Consider the following 25,599-nt stretch of genomic DNA (forward strand, 5'->3'; position numbering starts at 1 on the left):
TGCAGGCTGTGATCTATCCCCCCATATACAACAGCCCTGCAGACGCCCGCCGGTGGGTGTTGATGGACAGCGAACCTTGGAGACGTTCTGCGGAGTTGCCGTACAGCAGCCACGTGTCTTGTGGAAATCTGGGATAATCATTTCACAGGCCCTCGCCTTGTTTTAAAGATAAACTGTCACACAATTGCTAATCTCGAGGGACACCCAGTCCTTGTCCAAGTCCATTCTTGTCTTCAGTCTCGTAAGCTAACATAGCAGCCCTGGCTCTCGCGTTGTTTTTAAAGACAAAAAAACGTCAATTGATTTCTAGTTTCGCGTGATACGCAATCTATGTTTTTACACTTGATTTATCTGAAGATTCACAGCTGATTCCTATTTATTGAGGTGACTAAATTGGCTCTAGTGTGTGAATGTGAGTGTGAATGTTGTCTGTCTATCTGTGTTGGCCCTGCGATAAGGGGGCGACTTGTCCCGGGTGTACCCCGCCTTCCGCCCGAATGCAGCTGAGATAGGCTCCAGCATCCCCCGTGACCCCAAAAGGGACAAGCGGTAGAACATGGATGGATGGATGGATGGCTGCTGCTGACGCAGCCAAATCACTCACTTATCAAACCGAATATCCGGTCGCATTGGTTTATTATTCACAGTCGTCCTTCGTTTATTGCGGCCAATTGGTTCCATGACTAACTGTGGCTAACCAATGTCCACAAAGTAGGATTATTATCAATAAATCAAATATTTTCATAGTAAAAGCACAACAAAACTGTTTACCTTTTAAATGTGTTTATAAACATTATTGGAGCCCTGTAAACATGAAATAACACCCATATTGTCACCTTTACGCTCATTTCCCAATATAGTAGCCTTGAGTGTGTTCTACTGAACATTACAAGCGATCCTCCAAGCGTCATTACTATGGTCGTTTCCCGGCCACTACAAAATGTGGAAATACTTCATCACATCCTGGGTAATTCCTCTGAGTTAGAACTGGGCTTTCGGTGTGCTGAAACCACAGGCTGCAGGCCAAAATCTCACTAATGTGGAAAAGTGTTTATTGATGAGGCAGAAGTTCAAGATGAAGTGCTTCAAAAAGTTGTCCTAAAAGTTGGTCAACTTGATTTTAGTGGTGAAAAAACAATTAGTGCCAAGATTTGCCATCATTTTGTTGTTATCACTGTTCAGCCTTGTCCCACTTGGTGAATATCTTAATCGATTGTCACAACAAAATATTCAAAAATGAGACAAATATTGCAATGTATCCATCCATCCATCCATTTTCTACCGCTTATTCCCTTCGGGGTCGCGGGGGGCGCTGGAGCCTATCTCAGCTACAATCGGGCGGAAGGCGGGGTACACCCTGGACAAGTCGCCACCTCATCGCGGGGCCAACACAGATAGACAGACAACATTCACACTCACATTCACATACTAGGGCCAATTTAGTGTTGCCAATCAACCTATCCCCATGTGCATGTCTTTGGAGGTGGGAGGAAGCCTGAGTACCCTTGAGGGAACCCACGCAGTCACGGGGAGAACATGCAAACTCCACACAGAAAGATCCCGAGGCCGGGATTGAACTCACGACTACTCAGGACCTTCGTATTGTGAGGCAGACGCACTAACCCCTCTTCCACCGTGCTGCCCCAATGTAGTACATATAAAAAAGAAATAAGACCTGATTTAACACTTCATTTAGACTCAAGTACTACCACACATTCACTGCCTCACACACACGCAAATGAAATAGTAGAGCTGTATAATAAGGCAATCAGTTAACATTGCCCTTTGAAGATTATCTAACCTTCAGCTTGCTTGTGACTGTGATCATGATAAGCAAGAGAAAATCAATTAAAACGGAAAGTTTTTAATTCATGGCATACAGCAGAGTTAGAAAGCTGACATCACAGTGTATTGCCAAAGTCTAGATTAGAACACTTTAACTCAGGCTGCTAATTTGCCAGAAGGATTTTATTTTTTATCTTTTTATCTAGTCTTTTTTTTTCACAAACTGAAAAGAACAAACATACTGACGCGACCTGCAAAGTTCTTTGCTGCGACTTTGGATTTACTGCGGGTCATCAATTGACTACATTGAATTAACAAGAGAGGAAATCGAAGTCGGAGAAAGGGGGGCATTTTAATACCAACTAGGAGACAAATTATTGCAACAGAGGCTGTAATAAGTACATGGACAGAATTAGGCTTTTTTCCATTTTTTTGACCTACTTGTTAAAGAAACCAGTGAATACAAATGGTAATTCAAAACAAGTATTGCTTTTATTTGATCAAAAACTAGTCATTTGAAATGACACTGCATACACTGCATCTTATTCTTAGCAAAATTCTAATTTGTATAATGTTATTTTTAGACCAGATATTAATTGTACATTTTATGCAATACTTTTCAAAGAACTATATTAAGAGCTTCCTCTGGGAGGCAATACTTCTCTTACCAAAAATGTAGCATTGTACATGCAAAAAATAATAATCTCCAACATTGAGATAAATAAAGGGCAAACTTAAAGCTTCTGTCTTGAAAAAAATACTTTTGTAAAATAAAAATATAGCATTGCATGCAAATAAATAATCTCTAATAAATCATGCATGCAAATAAATCAATAAAGATACCAATTTTCATTAAATAGTAATCAAAATCAATCACATTTTTAAGATCAAAAAGTGCAAAAACTACTGTTTTTAAATAAAATACTACTGTAAATAAAAATGTGGTATTGTACATTGTATACGAATAAGTAGTCAAGTAAAACATTGAGATGACTATATCGTTTTAGTAAGTGGACAAACGCAGGCTTTTTCCTGAAATATCCTGGGCTTCTTGTTAGTGTGTACTGATGTTAAAGACAATGTTGCACATGTAATATATCACTATATTGATGATTAAATGTATTATAATTCCACGATACTTTTGCAGCATATACACACGCGTACGAGATGTTTGGTTTGGATGTGCAGAGCGACTGCTTTAGTGATCGCAATGTGCATTGTTCTTTTTTATCACACTGGGCATGGTACCTTTTATAAAGGCTTTTCCCACAGTAAGCTGCTTCTTAGGTGGAGTTTGTTGTTGCGGTCTTGTTCGCCTCGTAAAGAGTTGCATTTCCCCCACTCGACTCAATGCTGTTTCAGATGCAGTAATAAATGTGTTGTGCTGCCGCCTTTTTTAAAGAAACTCTGCAGCGTGCATTCACTTGTTCCACGCATGTTCAAGCAAATCTAAAGCACTGGCAACACTTTTCTTTTCTTTGGAACAAACGTCTCACCTTCGTTAGCATTAGCATTGGCCATGTTTTGCTATGCTTGTGGATTTCACCTAAGGATGTACGGGAGCGGGGAAGGGCTATAGAACCTCCTGGGGGCAAAAAAAATATGCCGGAGCAAGAGGACAAAAACATTGATTTTTTAAATCGTTTGCAACTCTGCAACAAAAAACAAAAATGTTGATCAAATCGATATATTTCCCAGTCATAGATAGAATAAAAGCCGACCTGTTTTGCCAATTGTAATACATGAGATGACGACCAAGCACATACTCTACATACAGAAATATGTTTTAACAATAAAGATTAATTTTAATATTTAAAACGTTGTCTATATTTGATTAGTCCGTGAGGAAGTAGATTACATGCAAATGATTCTCTTCCTCTCCTTACCCTAAATAAAGTTGCTACAAATATTTAGCAGGTACATGTATTTATTTAATAAATTAAGGATTAAATGTGAATATACAACAATTTAGATGTCACTGACATATAATCCTTCGATTCCAAGTAATTTACTGCGTAGTGGAAAGTCGGTTTGTCCATCCATCCATCCAATTTTATACAGCTTGTCCCTCTTATGGTTGTGGGGGGGTTGGAGCCTATCCCACTACACATTTGCGAAAGTCGCCACCTCATCGCAGGACCAACAAAGATAATTATATTTAATCCACTCTTTAAAAGCAGCCTTTGCGTTGTAGTTTAAAGTAGTGTAAAAATAACTGTAGACACTACAGTAGGAGTCAGCGATTTATTTTATGCCAAATGCATATAAGAGCTGTAGAAAGCCACAGTAGACGTATGTTGCTTACATTTCACCAGCCAAATTTTAACAGTAACTGTCAACTGTTAGCATGTAGCATGCTCTTGACTTCATTTTTGAAAAACAAAGCTAAAATGACTAGTGCATGTAAGCTTGAAACATGGAGAGAGCGAACTTTGATTGATTGATTGAAACTTTTATTAGTAGATTGCACAGTACAGTACATATTCCGTACAATTGACCACTAAATGGTAACACCCGAATAAGTTTTTCAACTTGTTTAAGTCGGGGTCCACGTTTATCAATTCATGGTAAACAAGGCCAATAATCTAATTAATATGTGCATGCAGTGTTGCCCACTTGGCGACTTTGTCGCTAAATCTGGCGACTTACCAACCCTCTTGGCGGCTTTTATTGTAAACAGCTACTAGCGATAAATCTAGCGACTTTTTCCAGTGTTATTGGAGACTTTTTTTGTCTTGGAGACTCCGAGGTAAAAGTACGCAAAGAGCAGTTGAGAGGTGCTACCGGTCAGCTGGTGCGCAAGCAGAGACCCTCACAGGGCGGGAATTGCAGGGCTTCGCGCATGCGCAAATTATTTCCATCTGGATGTTAATGGTGCATTCGATTTGTACTGGGAAGTCAGAAATTCCCAGTTCCTAGCCGGAGGTTTCAAATGGAATTTTAATGATAATAATGATAAATGGGTTATACTTGTATAGCGCTTTTCTACCTTCAAGGTACTCAAAGCGCTTTGACAGTATTTCCACATTCACCCATTCACACACACATTCACACACTGATGGAGGGAGCTGCCATGCAAGGCGCTAACCAGCACCCATCAGGAGCAAGGGTGAAGTGTCTTGCCCAAGGACACAACGGACGTGACTAGGATGGTAGAAGGTGGGGATTGAACCCCAGTAACCAGCAACCCTCCGATTGCTGGCACGGCCACTCTACCAACTTCGCCACGCCGTCCCTTTAAATGTAAATGTTTTTTTTTTTACTCTCACACTTAAGTAAATCACTGAATTTGATTTAACTCTCAGTAACTACTCCACTTGTCTGTGTATGTGTGTCTCTATGTCACAAAAGTTGAACATCTAGCAAGCTAGCATCATGTCTGTCAGTGCAGAGAGAAGACCCACACGCTTGCATTAACTGCAAACAAAATGCACATTTGTAAAGCTGCCACTTTTTCTGCCTTGGTTTACAGAGCGAGAAGTAAATATAACTATTTCTTTACTTTCATGTAAAGCTAATATAAATCACTGCAATGTCCCAATTCCATCGTTCATGTTAATGAGTCATTAAATTTAATTTGTTAGCTAATATCACAAGGGACAGACTTCTCTCTTCACTGTTATTCTTATTTATTATCCCTGAGAACTAGCATCCTCCACAGTAGATAATTGATTTTTTGGAGTTACTAAAGAACTATACTGTTTTAATGGACATTCTGCAAATATGCTAGTCAAAGATCCTCAACGACAGCACTATTGTTTTTAAGAATCTGGTGCAAAAATGTGACTTTAAAAAAAAAAAAATTAAATGAAGTCGTGGGCCACTTGTAAAGTAAGCTCAAATGATGAAAAAGAGAGGATCTAAAATGGAACCTTAGGGAACACTACTATCCATCCATCCATCCATTTTCTACCGCTTGTAGTATGACTAAATAAGTTGAACAAATGGTTTCTGACTGCATCTGAAGTAGACAAGCTACAGGCTACACCTTAGCTACATAAATCACATTACAAAAAAATATGTAACTGCCAAAAAGGAGAGGACTTTGAGTAACGCCTCAGTCATGTAAATCACAAGTTTGGACCACAGTGTTGTATCTTTGCTAGCAAGGTTAAATATCAATGCAAGGATCTGCCAATGTGTTTGCTGTGGTCCAAATTGCTCTATACAAGAGGAGCACTTAAGTGTTTTTATGAATTTGCTGCAAAAATGTTTGTCTCACAAGTTTTGAAATCAACTTGGGGACAAATCAACTTAGGGACCTGTATGGTGTCATTCCCGGGCCCGATTTGACCCCCGGGCTACCAGTTGAATAGCCCTGCTCTACGCATTACCCTCTCCAAACATATGAGTACCGTATTTTTCGGACTATTAGTCACAGTTTTTTTCATAGTTTGGCCGGGGGTGCGACTTATACTCAGGAGCGACTTATGTGTGAAATTATTAACACATTACCGTAAAATATCAAATAATATTGTTTAGATCATTCACGTAAGAGACTAGACGTATAAGATTTCATCGGATTTAGCGATTAGGAGTGACAGATTGTTTGGTAAACGTATAGCATGTTCTATATGTTATAGTTATTTGACTCTTACCATAATATGTTACGTTAACATACCAGGCACGTTCTCACTTGGTTATTTATGCGTCATATAAAGTACACTTATTCAGCCTGTTGTTCACTATTCTTTATTTATTCTAAATTGCCTTTCAAATGTCTATTCTTAGTGTTGGGTTTTAGCAAATACATTTCCCTAAAAAATGCGACTTATACTCCAGTGCGACTTATATATGTTTTAACCCTTCTTTATTATGCATTTTCGGCCGGTGCGACTTATACTCCGGAGCGACTTATACTCCGAAAAATACGGTACTTATCTTTTGAAAATTTTACATTTTTAAGTACATATCTTGAAAACAAACGTCACAGCTATTTTTTTTCCAGGCATGGTCGAAAATAAAGGTTATAGACATTATATAGATAACATTACATACATCTACACACGCTCCGATTGATTCAGAGATGCATTAAAAAGCTGCTTTTACCAGCATTCATGTCACTGCATGTTGCATGTCGTTTTTATTAGTTTATGACAAGATTAGATGGAAATAATCCTTTATCCTACCTTTTTGTGTTTCCTCATAGCCTGACCCAAAGGGGGAGGAGCTCCGCCCCCTCGGCTGAGAGCCGTACTTATTGTCTAAATAAGTACAGCCACCTACTGTTGGTCTGACGTTACAATGTCGCCAGACTGGAAAACCCCACGAACAGAGGCATTCAAAGCTGCATGCAAGCTCATGCCAATGTACATGAACGTTATGATTTGACATTGTTTAACACGGGTACCCAACATTTTTACATTTAGAAGTCAGAAAAGAGACAAAATGCTAAGATGCTGAAAACCAATGTGCTTAGCAATTTGAACAATAAATTTACATCTTAGCTTTGTGTGGTTCACTAAGCAAATAGTTATTAGTAGAGATGTCCGATAATTGCTTTTTTGCCGATATTCCAATATTGTCCAACTCTTAATTACCGATTCCGATATCAACTGATACCGATATATACAGTCGTGGAATTAACACATTATTATGCCTAATTTGTTGTGATGCCCCGCTTGGATGCATTAAACAATGTAACAAGGTTTTCCAAAATAAATCAACTCAAGTTATAGAAAAAAATGCCAACATGGCGCTGCCATTTTTACTATTAAAGTCACAAAGTACATTATTCTTTTTTAACGTGCTTCAAAACAGCAGCTTGGAATTTGGGACATGCTCTCCCTGAGAGAGCATGAGGACATCTCTAGTTATTAGAGTAATATCCATTACTATATCTTACTATCAATGCATGTATTTTTCAGAATATACTGAGGGGCAAATAAAAAAAGACAAAAACAAGCTGCAGGCCGAAAATGGCCCAAAGGGCACAATTTGGACACACCTGACCTAGAACATCTTGCCTTGTTTCATAGGATTACAATTGTTCAACATGTGTTCTGTGTTCTCCTTATATATGTGTACAGGGTAGATTTGTGGCACACTTCATCTCTTTATTTGCGGGCTTCCTCTCCGGAATACCAAGTAGCTCTTAGGTGTTAGGCAGGTAGGTGTAGTAGAAATGTCTGAAGCTTCAGATGGTCATTAAAATTCTCCCTTTCATCCTTCCTTTAAATCGCCTTTTCTTGCTTGCAGGGATTAGAGGAGGAGAATAAAAGACGCAAGCTTGTCTTTAGCCTTGACTTCAAAAGGATCCATTGAGAATATAACACTTGAAGGAAAATTTAACTAATCACAATTGACAACATGTTCACAATAGATGCTGTTGATTGAACACTTAATGATAGTTGACATGTCACTGTATATAACTATCAAATATACAAGCTGAATGTTTACTTATTTGTTTAATTTTATTTATTTAATTAATTGCTGTTTCATTTTTGTATTGTTTGCCTTGTGATGAAAACATAATTCCCTGCATATAAAAATAATTTATTACCATTTCACATTTAATGTGTGCAAATGAGAGCTTCCTGCATGGGGCCCCATTTGGCCCTGGAGTAAAACCTTTCTGACCAATTCCTGTATTACTCCATGCATCTGCAAATCTATTATTCATGCATGTGTGCTATGTGAACTGTTACCTGCTTGCTAGTGTGTTAATTAGCCCTTACTGTTCTGCCAGCTTTTTCCCCCTCATCCTTTAGCTCTGCCATCGGAGCACAAAGCGTTCTGTTTTGAGAGATACACCTTTTTATCCACATCAGCAGTAATGAGTGCATTAACTCAGAAACATGGACTCACTCACACATGCTAAACTAACACACAGTTATTTTTATGTTGCTAGGAAGCAGACTCTGGAGTTTACACCTGCCTGGCTTCCAGCTCAAGCGGCGAGACGAGCTGGAGTGGAGTCCTCACAGTTAAAGGTAGATTTTCTGTGTCTTTTGACTCCATGGAAATGAGAACTCCCATGTTGTTGCAATTGACTGAGATAAATAAAAACTCTGTGGGTGAACATAGTTGTCAAGATGCTAAATTGTGTTACTATGATGCCTCTGTTACTTTTTACTCATAAAACATTAAACATTTAAAATATGGTTGTCCCAATACATTTTTTTCACTTCTGTTGCACCACACCGATATTGGAGCCTTGACTATTGATCTGATACGGTATCAGTAGAAATAGTGCATACTTTTATTATTTTGTAGTGTGGAATGTTAGAAAAGGCTTAATCAAGTAAACAGACGCAAACAGAAAACAATGATAGGTATGAAAAACACTAACCTGTTTATTTATTAACCATCTTGAATGGACTTATGCTGTCTTTAAATTGAAGCAGAGTGTATTGGGGTTTTTTTGATGACACCTAGATGCCACAATAATTAATTGAGTTTAAGCTCAGGACACAGTAAGTTGAATGTTGCATCCACGTTTGTTACTGGATGCTTTCTAATACGCTTCTGCCTTGGAGACTTTGTATGTGTAAGTAATATGCAACTACGTCCATCCATCCATCCATTTTCCACCGCTTATCCCTCAATTACCCATATTTTCCAGACTATAGAGCGCACCGGTATATAAGCCGCGGCCATTAAATTTTAGGGGGAAAAATATTCTCCCATATATTAGCTGCACCAGACTATAAACCGTAGATACAGTCGCGATCAAAAGTTTACATACACTTGTAAAGAACATAATGTCATGGCTGTCTTGAGTTTCCAATCATTTTTACAACTCTTATTTTTTTGTGATAGAGTGATTGGAGCACATACTTGTTTGTCACAAAAAACATTCATGAAGTTTGGTTCTTTTATGAATTTATTATGGGTCTACTGAAAATGTGACCAAATGTGCTGGGTCAAAAGTGTACATACAGCAATGTTAATATTTGGTTACATGTCCCTTGGCAAGTTTCACTGAAATAAGGCGCTTTTGGTAGCCATCCACAAGCTTCTGGCAATCTTCTGGTTTAATTTGTGACCACCCCTCTTGACAAAATTGGTGCAGTTCCGCTATATGTGTTGGTTTTCTGACATGGACTTGTTTCTTCAGCATTGTCCACACATGTAAGTCAGGACTTTGGGAAGGCCATTTTAAAACCTTAATTGTAGCCTGATTTAGCCATTCCTTTACCACTTTTGATGTGTGTTTGGGGTCCTGTTGGAACACCCAACTGTGCCCATGACCCAACCTCCGGGCTGATGATTTTAGGTTGTCCTGAAGAATTTGTAGGTAATCCTCCTTTTTCATTGTCCCATTTAAAGCACCAGTTCCATTGGCAGCAAAACAGGCCCAGAGCATAATACCACCACCATCATGCTTGACGGTAGGTTTGGTGTTCCTGTGATTAAAGGCTTCACCTTTTCTCCTCCAAACATATTGCTGGGTATTGTGGCCAAAAGATCAATTTGTGTTTCATCTGACCACAGAACTTTCCTCCAGAAGGTCTTATCTTTGTCCAAGTGATGTCAGATGAAACAAAAATTGAGCTGTTTGGCTACAATACTCGGCAATGTGTTAGGAGGAGAAACGGTGAGGCCTTTAATCCCAGGAACACCAAGTCCTACCGTCAAGCATGGTGGTGGTTTGTATTATGCTCTGGGCCTGTTTTCCTGCCAATGGAACTGGTGCTTTAAATGGGACAATGCAAAAGGAGGATTACCTCCAAATTCTTCAGGACAACCTAAAATCATCAGCCCGGAAGTTGGGTCTTAGGCGCAGTTGGGTGTTCCAACAGGACAATGACCCCAAACACACGTTAAAAGTGGTAAAGGAATGGCTAAATCAGGCTAGAATTAAGGTTTTAGAATGGTCTTCCCAAAGTCCCGTCTTAAACGTGTGGACAATGCTGAAGAAACAAGTCCATGTCAGAAAACCAGCAAATTTAGCTGAACTGCACCAATTTTGTCAAGAGGAGTGGTCAAAAATTCAACCAGAAGCTTGTGGATGGCTACCAAAATGCCTTATTGCAGTGAAACTGGCCAAGGGACATGTAACCAAATATTAACATTGCTGTATGTATACTTTTGACCCAGCAGATTTGGTCACATTTTCAATAGACCCATAAAAAAATTCATAAAAGAACCAAACTTCATGAATGTTTTTTGTGACTAACAAGTATGTGCTCCAATCACTCTATCACAAAAAAATAAGAGTTGTAGAAATTATTGGAAACTCAAGACAGCCATGACATTATGTTCTTTACAAGTGTATGCAAACTTTTGATCGCGACTGTATATGTTGTGAAATTAGTTATTTTTTATTAAGATTCTGCATTATGGCCGCCAGCGAAGAAAAATCTATAAATTAGCCGCACCATTTTATAAGCCGCAGTCTTCAAAGTGTAGGAAAATGTAGCTGCTTATAGTCTGGAATTTGCATGTATTTTATGCTTGTTTGTATTGACAAATGTTGTGTTTTAGACTGCAATATTGTTTAATTAGGACACTATTACGTATGTCTATTTTGTGTGCTGCTCGGTCCTGGTATCAGAGGGCTTATATCAGAGATTTTAGATGCAAGGCGATATAATCTGATACTTGTTGTTATCGGACTGATATCTAATATTAATATCAAATCAGGACACCCATAATATTAGTGCTTAACTGATTCAGAAAATGTTTACCAAACGTATCCTAAAGCTGCAGTTGCCTAGATGGATTCATATTTAGAATGTGTGTGTGGAAAATTTAGCTTATCCCATATAAGAAATAAATGAAAATGAGGAAAGTAACTCTAGTTAATATATCAGAGCAAAGTTTAGCAATTCTTTGATGTAATGCAAATATATTCCCCTTTATGAATAAACATTGACCACCTAAGTGTCATGGGGAAATATCCAAACAATGTGATGTTTTAGGTCATAATCAGAGTCCTCATCAGAACAATACAAGCTATAAAAAGTAATCTGACATTAAACGATGAGATACTGCCTTAACATTTTGCTCTTATAACACATTGGTAATTTGATTTGTGTTAGTAATCCATTCCAAAATAGAATCATACGAAAACTTAAGAGGGGCTGTTTGCAATTTGCTCAATGTTACAGTTTTTAAACCAAAACATTTACAAGTAGCTTATGCTACTATTTGTGGTTTAAATGAATATACTGTATATAACTTTTAAATATCTATATTTTCCACAAGTACTAATTTATTATATAAAATTGTTAGTTTCACTAAGGAATTTGTCACTCACTGCTTTGGATGGGTAAGGAATTCTGTACTTTTATAGGCACAGACCAAATTCCGTCATTACTATTGGGTATCAATGAACGTAAAATCAAACGGTGTCATATTTGAATTCCTTTGTTGCACTTGACGTCACGTCCCGTAGCAGACCATGCACCGGCTCAAACACTTGGCAAGGAAACAAACACTGAGTCGGCAGAGTGAGCCCGACAACCTGTAGGTCACGTTGCAGTTTTCGATGCCAACAAAGGTAGTATGTCTGATATAAAAATCTCTAACGTAAAGTAGGGCGCCACTTTTTTAAAATGTGCTAGCTTGATGCTAATTTACATTGGCTATTCATTAACATTAGCGATTTTATATTGCGATTGCAGCACCTCCAAATTTGCTAATTAAAACTACAACTAAGATGCACGCGACAACCAAACAGCTGGTATGGAATAATTACAATATTTACAGTTTAAAGCGCAACATAAGATTAGAGCTTCATGGCAAAGACTACCTCCTGGATAGGAATCACACCGTAGCCTATACACTACTGACTTCTGACGTTTTGGAATTGCAACTGCATGCAAAGTCTACTATGTAATATTTGCAAATGATACTCAGAAGTGCAGTGTTGTGTTTTGTAATGTTTGGTGAGCTCTAAGAGATGTTGTCACATTTAATATTGCAAAGACTGTATAAACCAGCCTGCAGCGACTCTAATGCAAATATTCAGTCAACATTGCTTTGATTAATGAGAGGTCATTATGTAAGTGCTATTATTGCTAAAGGCAAATGTTGATGTTCCATTCAATGTTGACCTCTCACTCTGCATTTTTGTCTCCATCTCTGCCATCCAGAGAATGCGGACCACTCAGTTATTCAGACTACTGAGCCTTTCCAGTTGCCGGGTCCACCACACAAACCCATCGTCACAGATGTTTCCAAGAACAGTGTCTCTCTAACTTGGCAACCCAATGCTCATGAGGGCGGAGCTGCAGTTACCTCTTACATCATCGAGGCCTTCAGGTGACTTTTATGCTGCATTAACATTTGTCTTTTACACCTTTTACTTTCAACATGTTGTCAGTCTGGAAGGAAAAATTAACAAATATGGGTGAGAACCAGTACTAATATTTTCTCAAAATGCTTTAAGTCTTTAAAAAACAAAGGTATTGAAACCCTGATTAAATCAGATGTGCTAGTCTTAGAAGTGGTGTTTGATCCTATTCAATCCTTAAAGGCCTACTGAAATGATTTTTTATTTATTTAAACGGGGATAGTAGATCCATTCTATGTGTCATACTTGATCATTTCGCGATAATGCCATATTTTTGCTGAAAGGATTTAGTATAGAACAACGACGATAAAGTTCGCAACTTTTGGTCTCTGATAAAAAAAAAAGCCTTGCCCCTACCGGAAGTAGCGTGACGTAGTCAGTTGATCGCCTCTTCATATTTTCCTATTGTTTTCAATGCAGTTAGAGCGATTCGGACCGAGAAAGCGACGATTACCCCATTAATTTGAGCGAGGATGAAAGATTCGTGGATGAGGAACGTTAGAGTGACGGACTAGAATGCAGTGCAAGACATATCTTTTTTCGCTCTGACCGTAATTTAGGTACAAGCTGGTTCATTGGATTCCACACTTTCTCCTTTTTCTATTGTGGATCACGGATTTGTATTTTAAACCACCTCGGATACTATATCCTCTTGAAAATGAGAGTCGAGAACGCGAAATGGACATTCACAGTGACTTTTATCTCCACGACAATACACCGACGAAACACTTTAGCTACGGAGCTAACATGCTTAACTGCATATAGAAACAAAATAAATAAATCCCTGACTGGAAGGATAGACAGAAGATCAACAATACTATTAAACCAGGGACATGTAAATACACGGTTAATGCTTTCCAGCCTGGCGAAGCTTAACAATGCTGTTGCTAACGACGCCATTGAAGCTAACTTAGCAACCGGACATCACAGAGCTATGCTAAAAACATTAGCTATCCACCTACGCCAGCCAGCCCTCATCAGCTCATCAACACCCGTGCTCACCTGCGTTCCAGCGATCGACGGTACGACGAAGGACTTCACCCGATCACAGATGCGGTCGGCGAGACGGAGGAAGTTAAGGTGAGTTCGGCGGCTAACGCGTCTGCTATCCATCTCTGTCTTCCTGGTTGTGTTGATGTAGTCCGCCGCTAATACAACGATCCCACCTACAACTTTCTTCTTTGCAGTCTCCATTGTTCATTAAACAAATTGCAAAAGGTTCACCAACACAGATGTCCAGAATACTGTGGAATTATGAGATGAAAACAGAGCTATTTTGTATTGTATTCAATGGGGTACCGATACTTCTGTTTCACTGGCTACGTCACGCGCAAACGTCATCATCCAAAGGCGTTTTCAACCGGAAGTTTAGCGGGAAATTTAAAATTGCACTTTATAAGTTAACCCGGCCGTATTGGCATGTGTTGCAATGTTAAGATTTCATCATTGATATATAAACTATCAGACTGTGTGGTCGGTAGTAGTAGGTTTCAGTAGGCCTTTAATTCACAATAAATCTACAAACTGGATACAAACACAGGAAGACTGTTCTGGGGCTGTTACAATCAGGGTTTTATACTGCCTATTCCGATCATCCATGAGTGAGATCAACCAGTACTTATACCCATTACATGTATGAACTGTAAATTGTTCGATTTATTTTAAAGTCAATAGTACACAATAACTAAACAAAAGCAACAAATACTATTTAGATAATTTGGTCAAAGTCCTCCTGTGTCCAGGGAATTTTTTCCCAAACATGAACAAAAACTGACTTTGAGAAAATAGAAATATCAACATAATTACTGGAGTTAGTATTAATCATACACTGATACTACCCTTGGAGTCAACACCACCAATTGTTGGATGGATCCACCCTCCACTTACGTAATGTGTACTGAATGATGCTGACACACAGCAGTTGTTGTTATAATATCCTATTTATTGACTCTTATTAATTTACTTGTTAATATCTGGTCAATATCTGCTTACCTTCTGCTGTGACGCTGTCCCATTTGCACTTCTTCAACTTTACTCAGCACTTATTTGTTAGCGTTGTTTTAAAAGCTAGCTTACCTGTTAGCAAGCCTGCTCCTATCTTGCCCTCGGTGTGTAACATGTTTAGCTTCGTCCTTCAGTGATAATGTACTTGATAGTGATACTTAAGATACTAAGAAATGCAGTTTATGGCCGTAATTGAGGTGAATAATATTAGCTTAGGGGAGCGGCTCCACACTGTGTATGGAGATGCATAATTAGCTGCTAGCTTGTCAGCTGGGGGGCTAAAAATTAATACAGTGTCAGCCGGAGGAGATTGGCATTTGTGATCAGCAATAAAAAGGATTAATCGGCAATGGCGATTACATTCTTTTTCACAAAAAAGGCCTATAATAACCGGCATATCTCTATTTAAATCATATTTTAGGTGTTTCCATAGTTTGAGTTTGAGTTTGAGTTTATTTCGAACATGCATGCATACAACATGATACATCACAATTTCCAGTTTCTCTTTTCAACATGTTCGAAAAGGAGTAGGAAGAAGCAGAGCTTATTTAATCCTACACCTTTTCTTTTACATAACAGTTGCTAAAACTTTTGTTCACTTCCTGTTCTCAATTTGTTCACAATATACTCCTTAAGTAATCACAATAAAAATAAATAAATAATACTCGGGGAAGTAAGTTACATTACTTTTGAAAATGAACGAATTGATGAATGAAATAAATTCAGTATGTTTATCATGGTTCTTCTTCTTTGTACTTTGTAAACACTTTAAGTTTGAAGAGTTTCTTGAAGTGGATCATATTAGTACATTGTTTGATTGCTTCATCATTTTAAGTGGTTATAAAACAGTGGTCATTTATTTGGATACAGTTGGGTACATGCAGTAATTATTTTATCCTGATTGTATTTATTTATTGAATTTATTTTATATTTATTTGTGTGTTTCATGAGCAAATCTTACATACTACAACATTTTTCCAGGGTTAATTCTCAATGTCCATCCCCAGTTGGGCATTTAAACACAACAGCACAGTTAAAAACAATCACGAATAATAAAATAGTGCGGAATGTCCAACCCTTAACAAAAAAATGAACAGTCCAGAATTTCTGTGGTAGGTTTATTGTTACCTTTGCACGGTAATAAAAAACAACCATCTTGCTTCTGAGCTCCATGCAACATCACACCTATTGGGGTAAGGATGATTGCAAAAGTGAGGGATCAACCTCAAATCACACAAGCTTATTATTAAAGATCTCAAAGGACCTGGGACCACAATCACCAAAAAAAAACATTGGTAACACATGTTGCTGTGATAGCTTGAAATCCTGCAGTGCCCGCAAGGTCCCTCTGCACAAGATATTTGACACCTTGGGTCAGAAGAATTTCATGTGGTAACTTAAGACTAAAATGAAGTTGTTTGCATCAACTCAACTTGTCGTGTTGGGAGGCAGATAAATGTTGAATATGAACTTGACAACAGTATCTCTCCTGTCAAACTTGGAGGTGAAAACATTCTGCTTTGGGGCTGTTTCTCTGCTTGGGAGAAAAGAAGACTTCAACACACTGAGGAGTTGTTGAACGGGTCATGTACTGCCGAATCTTGGGTGACAACCCCTAGGCTAAACAGTCTCCATACTTAAATCCCACAGAAAGTCTGTGAAGAGAGCTGAAAGTTTGAGTTGTCAACTGTCGAAACATTCATGGTTTGGAAAGTGTCTGTAAGACAAAGTGGACCATAATCCCTACTGAGATATGCACAACCATTTTGACTAACTACATGAAATTTCTGAGCAATTCAGATTCATTCAAATCTTTTAACATTGCAATTACACCATTTACAGATGAGGTGGTGACCTGAAAATTTCTCAATCGATGACAAACATCAAATATGTTGTACACAAATCTGTATCCACAAAAATATACAATACAGTAGCAATGTCCCGATCATGAGGTTTCATATTTTGTTGGTCGTTTTTGTTATTGTTTACAAAATCCGAAAGTCTCTGAACAGAGGAAGGCTTGAGGGCAAAACCCAAAAAATGTAAATAGGAGCCAATATTCGTTTTAGATCTTGTTTAGTTATTGTGTTTTATTCACTTTTGTTGTTGTAAGAATCGTATGTCGAATTCAATACCACAAATATGTCATCGGATCTACAAAATTACTAGCAAATTCTAAATTTTATAATATAAGCAGTATATAATTTATTTTATTGCGTTTACTTTAGATAATCGCTCTAAAACATTTTCAGTTCTTTAAACGATTGTGGAAATCGGATCGGCACTGAGGTCAAAAATCTTGATTCGGACATCCCTACAAAACAGTTTGTTACCTCAATTATCGCGGGGAATACGTTCCTGACTTCCTATAAAGTAGCTGCCATTTTAAAAATAATTTTTAGGATAACAATATGCATTTATACTCCTCCACAAAGCTTTCACACACACTTATAAACACTTTTAGGCACTTAAAATACTTCCTACACTCTAAAACCTGTATAATTTTAACATTAAATTTAAATGGGTCCTAGAATTTCAATGTACTCAATGGTACTTTAAAATCAGTGATACACTCAGACCGTGGTTAGTGAATTGCAAAGTGGTAAGTGAACAGTGTAGTTCAGTATTTAGAGACAACATGATGACAACCAAGCAGTGTTCTTTTTTTTAATGGTTTTCAATTTGAGACAACAATGTCCCATCGAGGGGCTCCACTTTGCTTTAATTTAAAGGAAAATATATTTAGTCCAGGAGGACTGGTGATGGCAGATGAAGCACGTTTTATGGGGAGTTTCCCCATTTCATTTTTATGAAGGGAGGAACACAGTCAGAGCATTATTTACATCCAGATGTCTGCTGGTCCACTGAGCAACAACAGCAGTGTTTGTGGCTAACACTAACAACTCATGTTCAAAACAGCTACAATGAACCAAGCAATGGTTGATACTTCAAATGCTACCGATCTGATACCAAGTAAATACAGGGCCAATACTGATACTTTTTACTTAAAACGTTTTCACGATCATGTGAGGGTTTTGGGATTGTATTACACAAGATTATATTCAGAATAAAACTGTAGGACCGTTTTTGACTAAGGATTTGTATAGGAGAATCTGATTCATTAGATTTTGACCATAGTCAACTGATCAACAAATGCTCAGCTAATTGGGATCCCCACAAAACAAACAGATCTCATTTTGGACTTTTTCCACCTCAAAGAAAAAGACTAAAACACTCAGATAAACAAATTAACACGGTAGAGATTGGATAGGTTAGCGAGGTCTTCAAATCGACTCTGGCGGAGCACAAAAAAGATGATCACTCTTGGTTATCTAGTGGAAGTAAGTCGTAACAAGGTTTATGTAGGTGAACCTTGCGGACGGATCATTACCATTGGCTTTAGGCCTGGCTGTGAGATCCCACCAGGGTCGATGGCGCTTTTGGCAGTTAAATTGGACCGCCCACCACTGTCTTTGTAAAATGGAACTTCATGGAGCCACACATTGAACCTTTCCTATGACCCTGAGTTAGAGTGTGTATAAATAAAACAATGTTTGAGTCTCTGGGAGTTTTTTAATCTCTTAATGATGTTTCCCTTGTACATTTCCACTTTTTGTGGGATTAACTCGGGAATGGTAGTCAAACATTGCTAAAATTGTGTATCAAATTGTGTGGAATATAAGTACTTAAAGTAGTGTCAAATCTGACTTTTTTTTGTACAAACCCCGTTTCCATATGAGTTGGGAAATTGTGTTAGATGTAAATATAAATGGAATACAATGATTTGCAAATCCTGTTCAACCCATATTCAATTGAATGCACTACAAAGACAAGATATTTGATGTTCAAACTCATAAACTTTTTTTTTTTTTTGGCAAATAATATTTATTACTTAGAATTTTATGGCTGCAACACATGCCAAAGTAGTTGGGAAAGGGCATGTTCAGCATTGTGTTACATGGCCTTTCCTTTTAACAACACTTAGTAAACGTTTGGGAACTGAGGAGACACATTTTTTAAGCTTCTCAGGTGGAATTCTTTCCCACTTTTGCTTGATTTACAGCTTAAGTTGTTCAACAGTCCGGGGGTCTCCGTTGTGGTATTTTAGGCTTCATATTGCGCCACACATTTTCAATGGGAGACAGGTCTGGACTACAGGCAGGCCAGTCTAGTACCCGCACTCTTTTACTATGAAGCCACGTTGATGTAACACGTGGCTTGGCATTGTCTTGCTGAAATGAGCAGGGGCGTCCATGGTAACGTTGCTTGGATGGCAACATATGTTGTTCCAAAACCTGTATGTACCTTTCAGCATTAATGGCGCCTTCACAGATGTGTAAGTTACCCATGCCTTGGGCACTAATTTACCCCCATACCATCACAGATGCTGGCTTTTCAACTTTGCGCCTAGAACAATCCGGATGATTATTTTCCTCTTTGGTCCGGAGGACACGACGTCCACAGTTTCCAAAAACAATTTGAAATGTGGACTCGTGAGACCACAGAACACTTTTCCACTTTGTATCAGTCCATCTTAGATGAGCTCAGGCCCAGCGAAGCCGACGGCGTTTCTGGGTGTTGTTGATAAACGGTTTTCGCCTTGCATAGGAGAGTTTTAACTTGCACTTACAGATGTAGCGACCAAATGTAGTTACTGACAGTGGGTTTCTAAAGTGTTCCTGAGCCCATGTGGTGATATCCTTTACACAATGATGTCGCCTGTTGATGCAGTACAGCCTGAGGGATCGAAGGTCACGGGCTTAGCTGCTTACGTGCAGTGATTTCTCCAGATTCTCTGAACCCTTTGATGATATTACGGACCGTAGATGGTGAAATCCCTAAATTCCTTTCAATAGCTGGTTGAGAAAGGTTTTTCTTAAACTGTTCAACAATTTGCTCACGCATTTGTTGACAAAGTGGTGACCCTTGCCCCATCCTTGTTTGTGAATGACTGAGCAATCATGGCACCCACCTGTTCCCAATTTGCCTGTTCACCTGTGGGATGTTCCAAATAAGTGTTTGATGAGCATTCCTCAACTTTATCAGTATTTATTGCCACCTTTCCCAACTTCTTTGTCACATGTTGCTGGCATCAAATTCTAAAGTTAATGATTATTTGCAAAAAAAAAAAAGTTTATCAGTTTAAACATCAAATATGTTGTCTTTGTAGCATATTCAACTGAATGTGGGTTGAAAATGATGTCCAAATCATTGTATTCCGTTTATATTTACATCTAACACAATTTCCCAACTCGTATGGAAACGGGTTTGTACATTCCGTATGTTTTGTATTGCCGCTAGTTTTGCTGTGATAATTATAACAATTTGTGGTAAATGTTCTTTTATATATTTGTCGATTTCTACAGTATTTTAAATTACTATTAGATAATGTCTAAACATTACGCAACCTTAGTCACAAACTTGTTTGTGAGCTTTTAAACCTTCTCAAAAGTTACTCGCATTGACGCAAGATGAGTATTCATGAGTCATGTTCCCTCTTTGCTCTTGTGGCTTAGTGTGTCTGGCACTATACTGCAAACGCCCACAGTACCCAAGGGGGTGAAATGTGTCAAAAGAAATGATTGGAGAAAGCCTTTGTGACTCTGACTATGGCAGGATGACAATATATTCCTAAAAAGACAACAGGAAGGGGAATAAGGTTGCAGAATAATGCATCTGATGCAATGGCATATGACCAATAAGAAGTTGTGTGTTTTTTCAAGCCTAATTTGCAGTATTGATCAGGAAAGCCAATAATGTCATAAGGAGAACAATCTAGCATGCACAAACGTTTCTAAAGCGGTCGACTTTAATCACATCTGCTGTTGTTGACCAGACATTACATACAAGGGGGAGACAAAAATAGCTATTGAGTGGAGACACTCCCAATGCTCCCATTCATTGATAAATAATTCAATTCACACGAACACACTGTACCTATTTGCGATGTTATGACTTCAAGAATGGACTGTGTTCTTGTCCAATTGTTACAGCACAAACGCCCCTCTGTTCTGAAGCCACACATACCAACTTCCATGCCTCACGTCACACGTCAAACCAGCAAACAAATCCAGTCCAACCAGGCTTGGAGTTAAGCTCGGTTATGTTTAATTTAATAAATCCTAAAGCAGTTTTGTTTTGCATTTTACTGTCCCCAAAATAAACCATGTGAACGATCAGTAACATAATGTCTGTTGTCATCATCCTCTGCAGCCAATCAGCCGGCAGCACTTGGCAAACTGTAGCCGACATGGTGAAAATAGAAACACACACAATCACAGGCCTCCTTCCCAACACCATCTACTTGTTCATCGTCCGAGCTGTCAACGCTTACGGCCTGAGCGACCCCAGCCCCATCTCGGAGCCTGTCAGAACACAAGGTCAGTCAGAAGAGCCTCACGACATGACTTACAAGCAGAACTTTTGAAGTGAGCATCACGGTAAGCGCAGTTGCATGTGTGATTTGCTTAGATGTGAGTCCGACAGGTCAGGGAGTGGACCACAGGCAGGTGCAGAGAGAGCTGGGGGAGGTTGCAGTCCAGCTACAAGATCCTATCAAAATTACCACATCTTCCATCCGGGTCTCCTGGACTGTGAGTCTCTTTAACTTTGTTGTTTTGTTTTCTTCAAATGTAATGTTGAACCTCTTGTCACAACATACTCCTTCGTCATGTCTCATTTCCACTTCTAGGTCGATCGTCAGTCTCCGTTTGTGCAAGGCTACCGTCTCTTCTACTGCCCAAGTGGGGGGACTTGGCTTCTTCAAGATATTAACTCTCCTTCTGAGCGCAGCATTGTCCTGACCAGCCTACTCAAAGGAACGGAATACGAGATAAAGATCCGGCCTTATTTTGACGAATTTCAGGGCAAGGACAGCCGTACAATACGGGTCCGAACCCTAGAAGAAGGTAATCATACAGAATCTGTAGAAATGGGCATCAAAAGCCATTTTCCCCTTTCTAACATCTCATGAATGTGGAAAAAATGTTGTCATAGAGTTCACGTTTTAAAACTGCAGGACACCTGTTCTGGGGGCTGTCAGGTTGTGTGTGTTGCTATGGTAACTGCTCCATTAACAGTTATAGTATCATTCCTTGACTGCTAAAACTCACTGAACAAGCAGCATTTACACTTACTTCGAAGCATAGATATCTACATTTCCACATCTACATTACCCGAAACATAAAAAAGCGTCTGACAAAGCATCGCATGACTTTAGGAAGCAGGAAAAACAATCTCAGGCACTTTGAGCGCCAGCTGTAAAATCTACATCAAGTTAAATGGAGAACCAGATGAAAGCAAAGTACTTCTTTCCAGGATGTCAAAAAACTGGACAATAAATTATTGAAGATGACATCATCTTGACTACAAGGAAATAAAAGACACAACACACAAAAACTTGATGCAGCTGAAGTAACCATCAACTATTCTTCAATAATAACATATTATGCCAAATTCAACAATATTCATCAATACAGGTATAGTTATTTACAATAAGATATTGATTTAATTATCCAATCCAATCTAACTTTATTGGTAGAGCCCTTTAAAAATAACCAGTGGACCAAAGCACCGTGCAGAATAATGAATAAAACTTACAGAAACTAACATAGACAATAACATACATGTAAAAAAAAAAACTAATCAAATTGAGACATAAAAGCATCAATAAAACAATCAAGCAAATTAAATGGAATCTTTCAGAAATTAGGCTGAAACTAAATAAAATACGGTTATGTACAGAAATCACTTATTGCCTGCCCAGGATTTGTCTGTCAGTTAGTTAGTTAGTTAGTTAGTTAGTTAGTTAGTTAGTTAGTTAGTTAGTTAGTTAGTTAGTTAGTTAGTTAGTTAGTTACCAAAATAACTCAAAAACTTATGGGCAGATTTTGATTAAACTTTTACAAAATGTCAGAAATGGGATGAATAACATTATATTTTGCGATTAATCCTGGTCTTTTTTACGGGTGACATGGTGTGGTGGGTAGAACGGCCGTGCCAGGAATTTGAGGGTTGCAGGTTCGCTCCCTGCCTCTTGCTATCCAAATAACTGCCGTTGTGTCTTTGGGCAGGACATTTTACCCTTGCCCCCAGTGCCGCTCACACTGGTGAATGAATGATGGGTGGTGGTCGGAGGGGCCGCAAACTGGCAGCCACGCTTCCGTCAGTCTACCTCAGGGCAGCTGTGGCTACAAATGTAGCTTACCACCACCAGGTGTGAATGTGGAGTGAATGAATGATGGGTTCTCACTTCTCTGTGAAGCACTTTGAGTGTCTAGAAAAGCGCTATATAAATCTAAACCATTATTATTATTATTATCATTATTACTACCTCACCTTACGTTTACGTTATGAGGCTGAAATTCCCTGTTTGTATTCTAGCGACCCCGTGTCCACTGACATGATCAAAATTTAAATAACATTAGACTGTACAACTCCTCTCTGGGAGGGGAGGGGGGTACTAGGATGACAGGGGATGCAAAACAATAACAGTGAAATACTTTTTCATAACATGGTCAATACTGCCTAGTTTCTCTTGTTATATTCTTATTTTACTGTTACATTTTTATTCTCCTTGTTGCTTTTTATTTTTATTCTATTGTAATATTTTACTGTTTTGTTTCCATTTATACCCCCATTATTTACTTTTTACTTTTTACAATTTTGTACACTGCTGCTGGAATTTAAATTTTCCTGAGGGAACTCTCCTGAAGGAATCAATAAAGTACTATCTATCTATCTATATGTAAAAAAAAATGCTGGGTACGATGAAATAGGATGTACTTCCTCCTACTTATTTTCGAACATATCGAACATAATACAAGTAGCCTTCATCAGTTCATGCGCATAGACTCAGATTGGTCAGATCTAGTCTATTTTTGGTTTAGTTTGGTGTTGGAGTATAAATATTTTGGGTTTTGGCACCAGCTGCTAGACTAGATCTGACCAATCTAAGTCTATAAGCATGAACTGATGAAGCCTACTAAGGTATAGGCACTAGCCGCTAGACTAGATCTGACCAATCTAAGTCCAAAACTAGATCTGACCAATCTAAGTCTATAAGCATGTACTGATTAAGCCTACTCGGTGAAACATCTTCTAAGACAAACCAAACAGTCCAGTTGCAATCGATTGAATGCCCTGAGATTAAAATGACCTGGATGAATGATAACATTCATAGACAAGCATATAATGTTCATTTATTTAACTAACTAGAACTTGAAAAATCTTAACTGTACACTACCGTCAAAGTCTCCCCTTTTGATACCAAGATCATCCATGGATATGTCTTTTTTTTTTTTTAGCAAAACGGCCCAACGTTTAGGAGGTAAATGTTATAGCTGCCTCAATTTGTGTTTATTTCAACTAATCCTTGTTTTTTAATGTATCCCCAGCTCTCTTAGATTGTGCAGTCTGCAGTGTTAGGCATGTTTATTTTTGTCTATCCAAGCTTCTTATTATTTCACCACTAGCGCTTGATTTGCCTGAGTATGTACCCTAAGGCTAAGCTTAAGAGCTTCATTTGAAAATAACCCGACAATTTACCTCTTAAACACTTACATGAAATTATTCAGGACACGTGTTGTTTTTGACATTTTGATTCCTTGTGGTTAGAATTTTTTCTTTTTAAAAATATTGGTTTTGTTTAGCCTTTAGTTAAAGTTTGGCCGATTCCATGGGTGGACAGAATGTTGATATCAATACAAGTAGTTACCATAGCAACAGCACTGGGGTCTGGCAGTTTTAAAATATTCATTTGTGTCTCTTTTTACTCCTTATATACACTTTCGTTTTCTTGACCAATTCAGTTCATATTTCATTGTAATGTTTATGCTAATGATGTATCTTGCTTTTCAGTGCCGAGTGCCCCGCCGAGAGGTGTAACAGTGGCAACAGTGAAGCAGAGCAACATCTCTAGCATCAGCGTCTCATGGGAGCCACCACCCAGCGGCATGCAGAACGGAATCATCCAGGAGTATAAGGTGAATACACACCTTTCATGCGATTGCAATGGCACCTAGCTACACTAAAACAATTAACAGTGAAAACATGACAAGATATGTCGTCTTGTGTCATGAAAAAGACTCTTTTACCATAAATACAATAGATCTTGGACAGTAAACATGTTTGTTGCAGGGCAAACACCGAGCGACAAGAATCATCTCAGTTACAGTAGGAGAAAGTGTAAAGGTCAAAATGAGACATTAAAGGATATTATGCATGTGCTGCTCAAAAATTACGCAACAATGCAGACTCAGATGACGTAATCAGAAATAAAATAGCGACATGTTACAAGCAAGCATCAGCAACAAGCAACAATACCACAAAAGATGAAACTGTCAGGCCATTAAACTGTCAGGTGATAAGGGAAGAACACATTCTGGTAAATATCATCAATAAACATCTTCAGCTAAAAGTGGATGACTTCAGAGCATAGTTATGACAAATATAATAGAGGTGCAGTATGTTTCTGTGTGTATCTTTACAATTCATGCAGTATAATGCATGCGGGAGTATGTTGTGAGGAGCAATTACAGAAAATGCCAGTGTTAATCAGTAATACTTTC

The 25,599-nt window shown here is 38.4% G+C and overlaps 1 protein-coding gene across 4 annotated transcripts in view; it reads left to right on the forward strand.

Annotated features, from left to right (window-relative positions):
- Window positions 1-25,599, forward strand: part of LOC133650232 (roundabout homolog 2-like) — a 232,147-nt gene that overhangs the window by 179,043 nt on the left and 27,505 nt on the right. For 3 of the 4 annotated variants that reach the window (XM_062047236.1, XM_062047237.1, XM_062047238.1), the window contains exons 10-15: window positions 8,636-8,717; window positions 12,828-12,996; window positions 21,245-21,411; window positions 21,503-21,624; window positions 21,723-21,939; window positions 24,890-25,014. In XM_062047236.1, the coding sequence (XP_061903220.1) occupies window positions 8,636-8,717; window positions 12,828-12,996; window positions 21,245-21,411; window positions 21,503-21,624; window positions 21,723-21,939; window positions 24,890-25,014 (882 nt within the window). The remainder of the gene's footprint in view (window positions 1-8,635; window positions 8,718-12,827; window positions 12,997-21,244; window positions 21,412-21,502; window positions 21,625-21,722; window positions 21,940-24,889; window positions 25,015-25,599) is intronic. The other variant, XM_062047239.1, reaches the window with a different exon arrangement.

This window comes from Entelurus aequoreus, linkage group LG05, assembly GCF_033978785.1.
Source record: "Entelurus aequoreus isolate RoL-2023_Sb linkage group LG05, RoL_Eaeq_v1.1, whole genome shotgun sequence".
In the NCBI taxonomy this organism is placed as follows: domain Eukaryota; kingdom Metazoa; phylum Chordata; class Actinopteri; order Syngnathiformes; family Syngnathidae; genus Entelurus; species Entelurus aequoreus.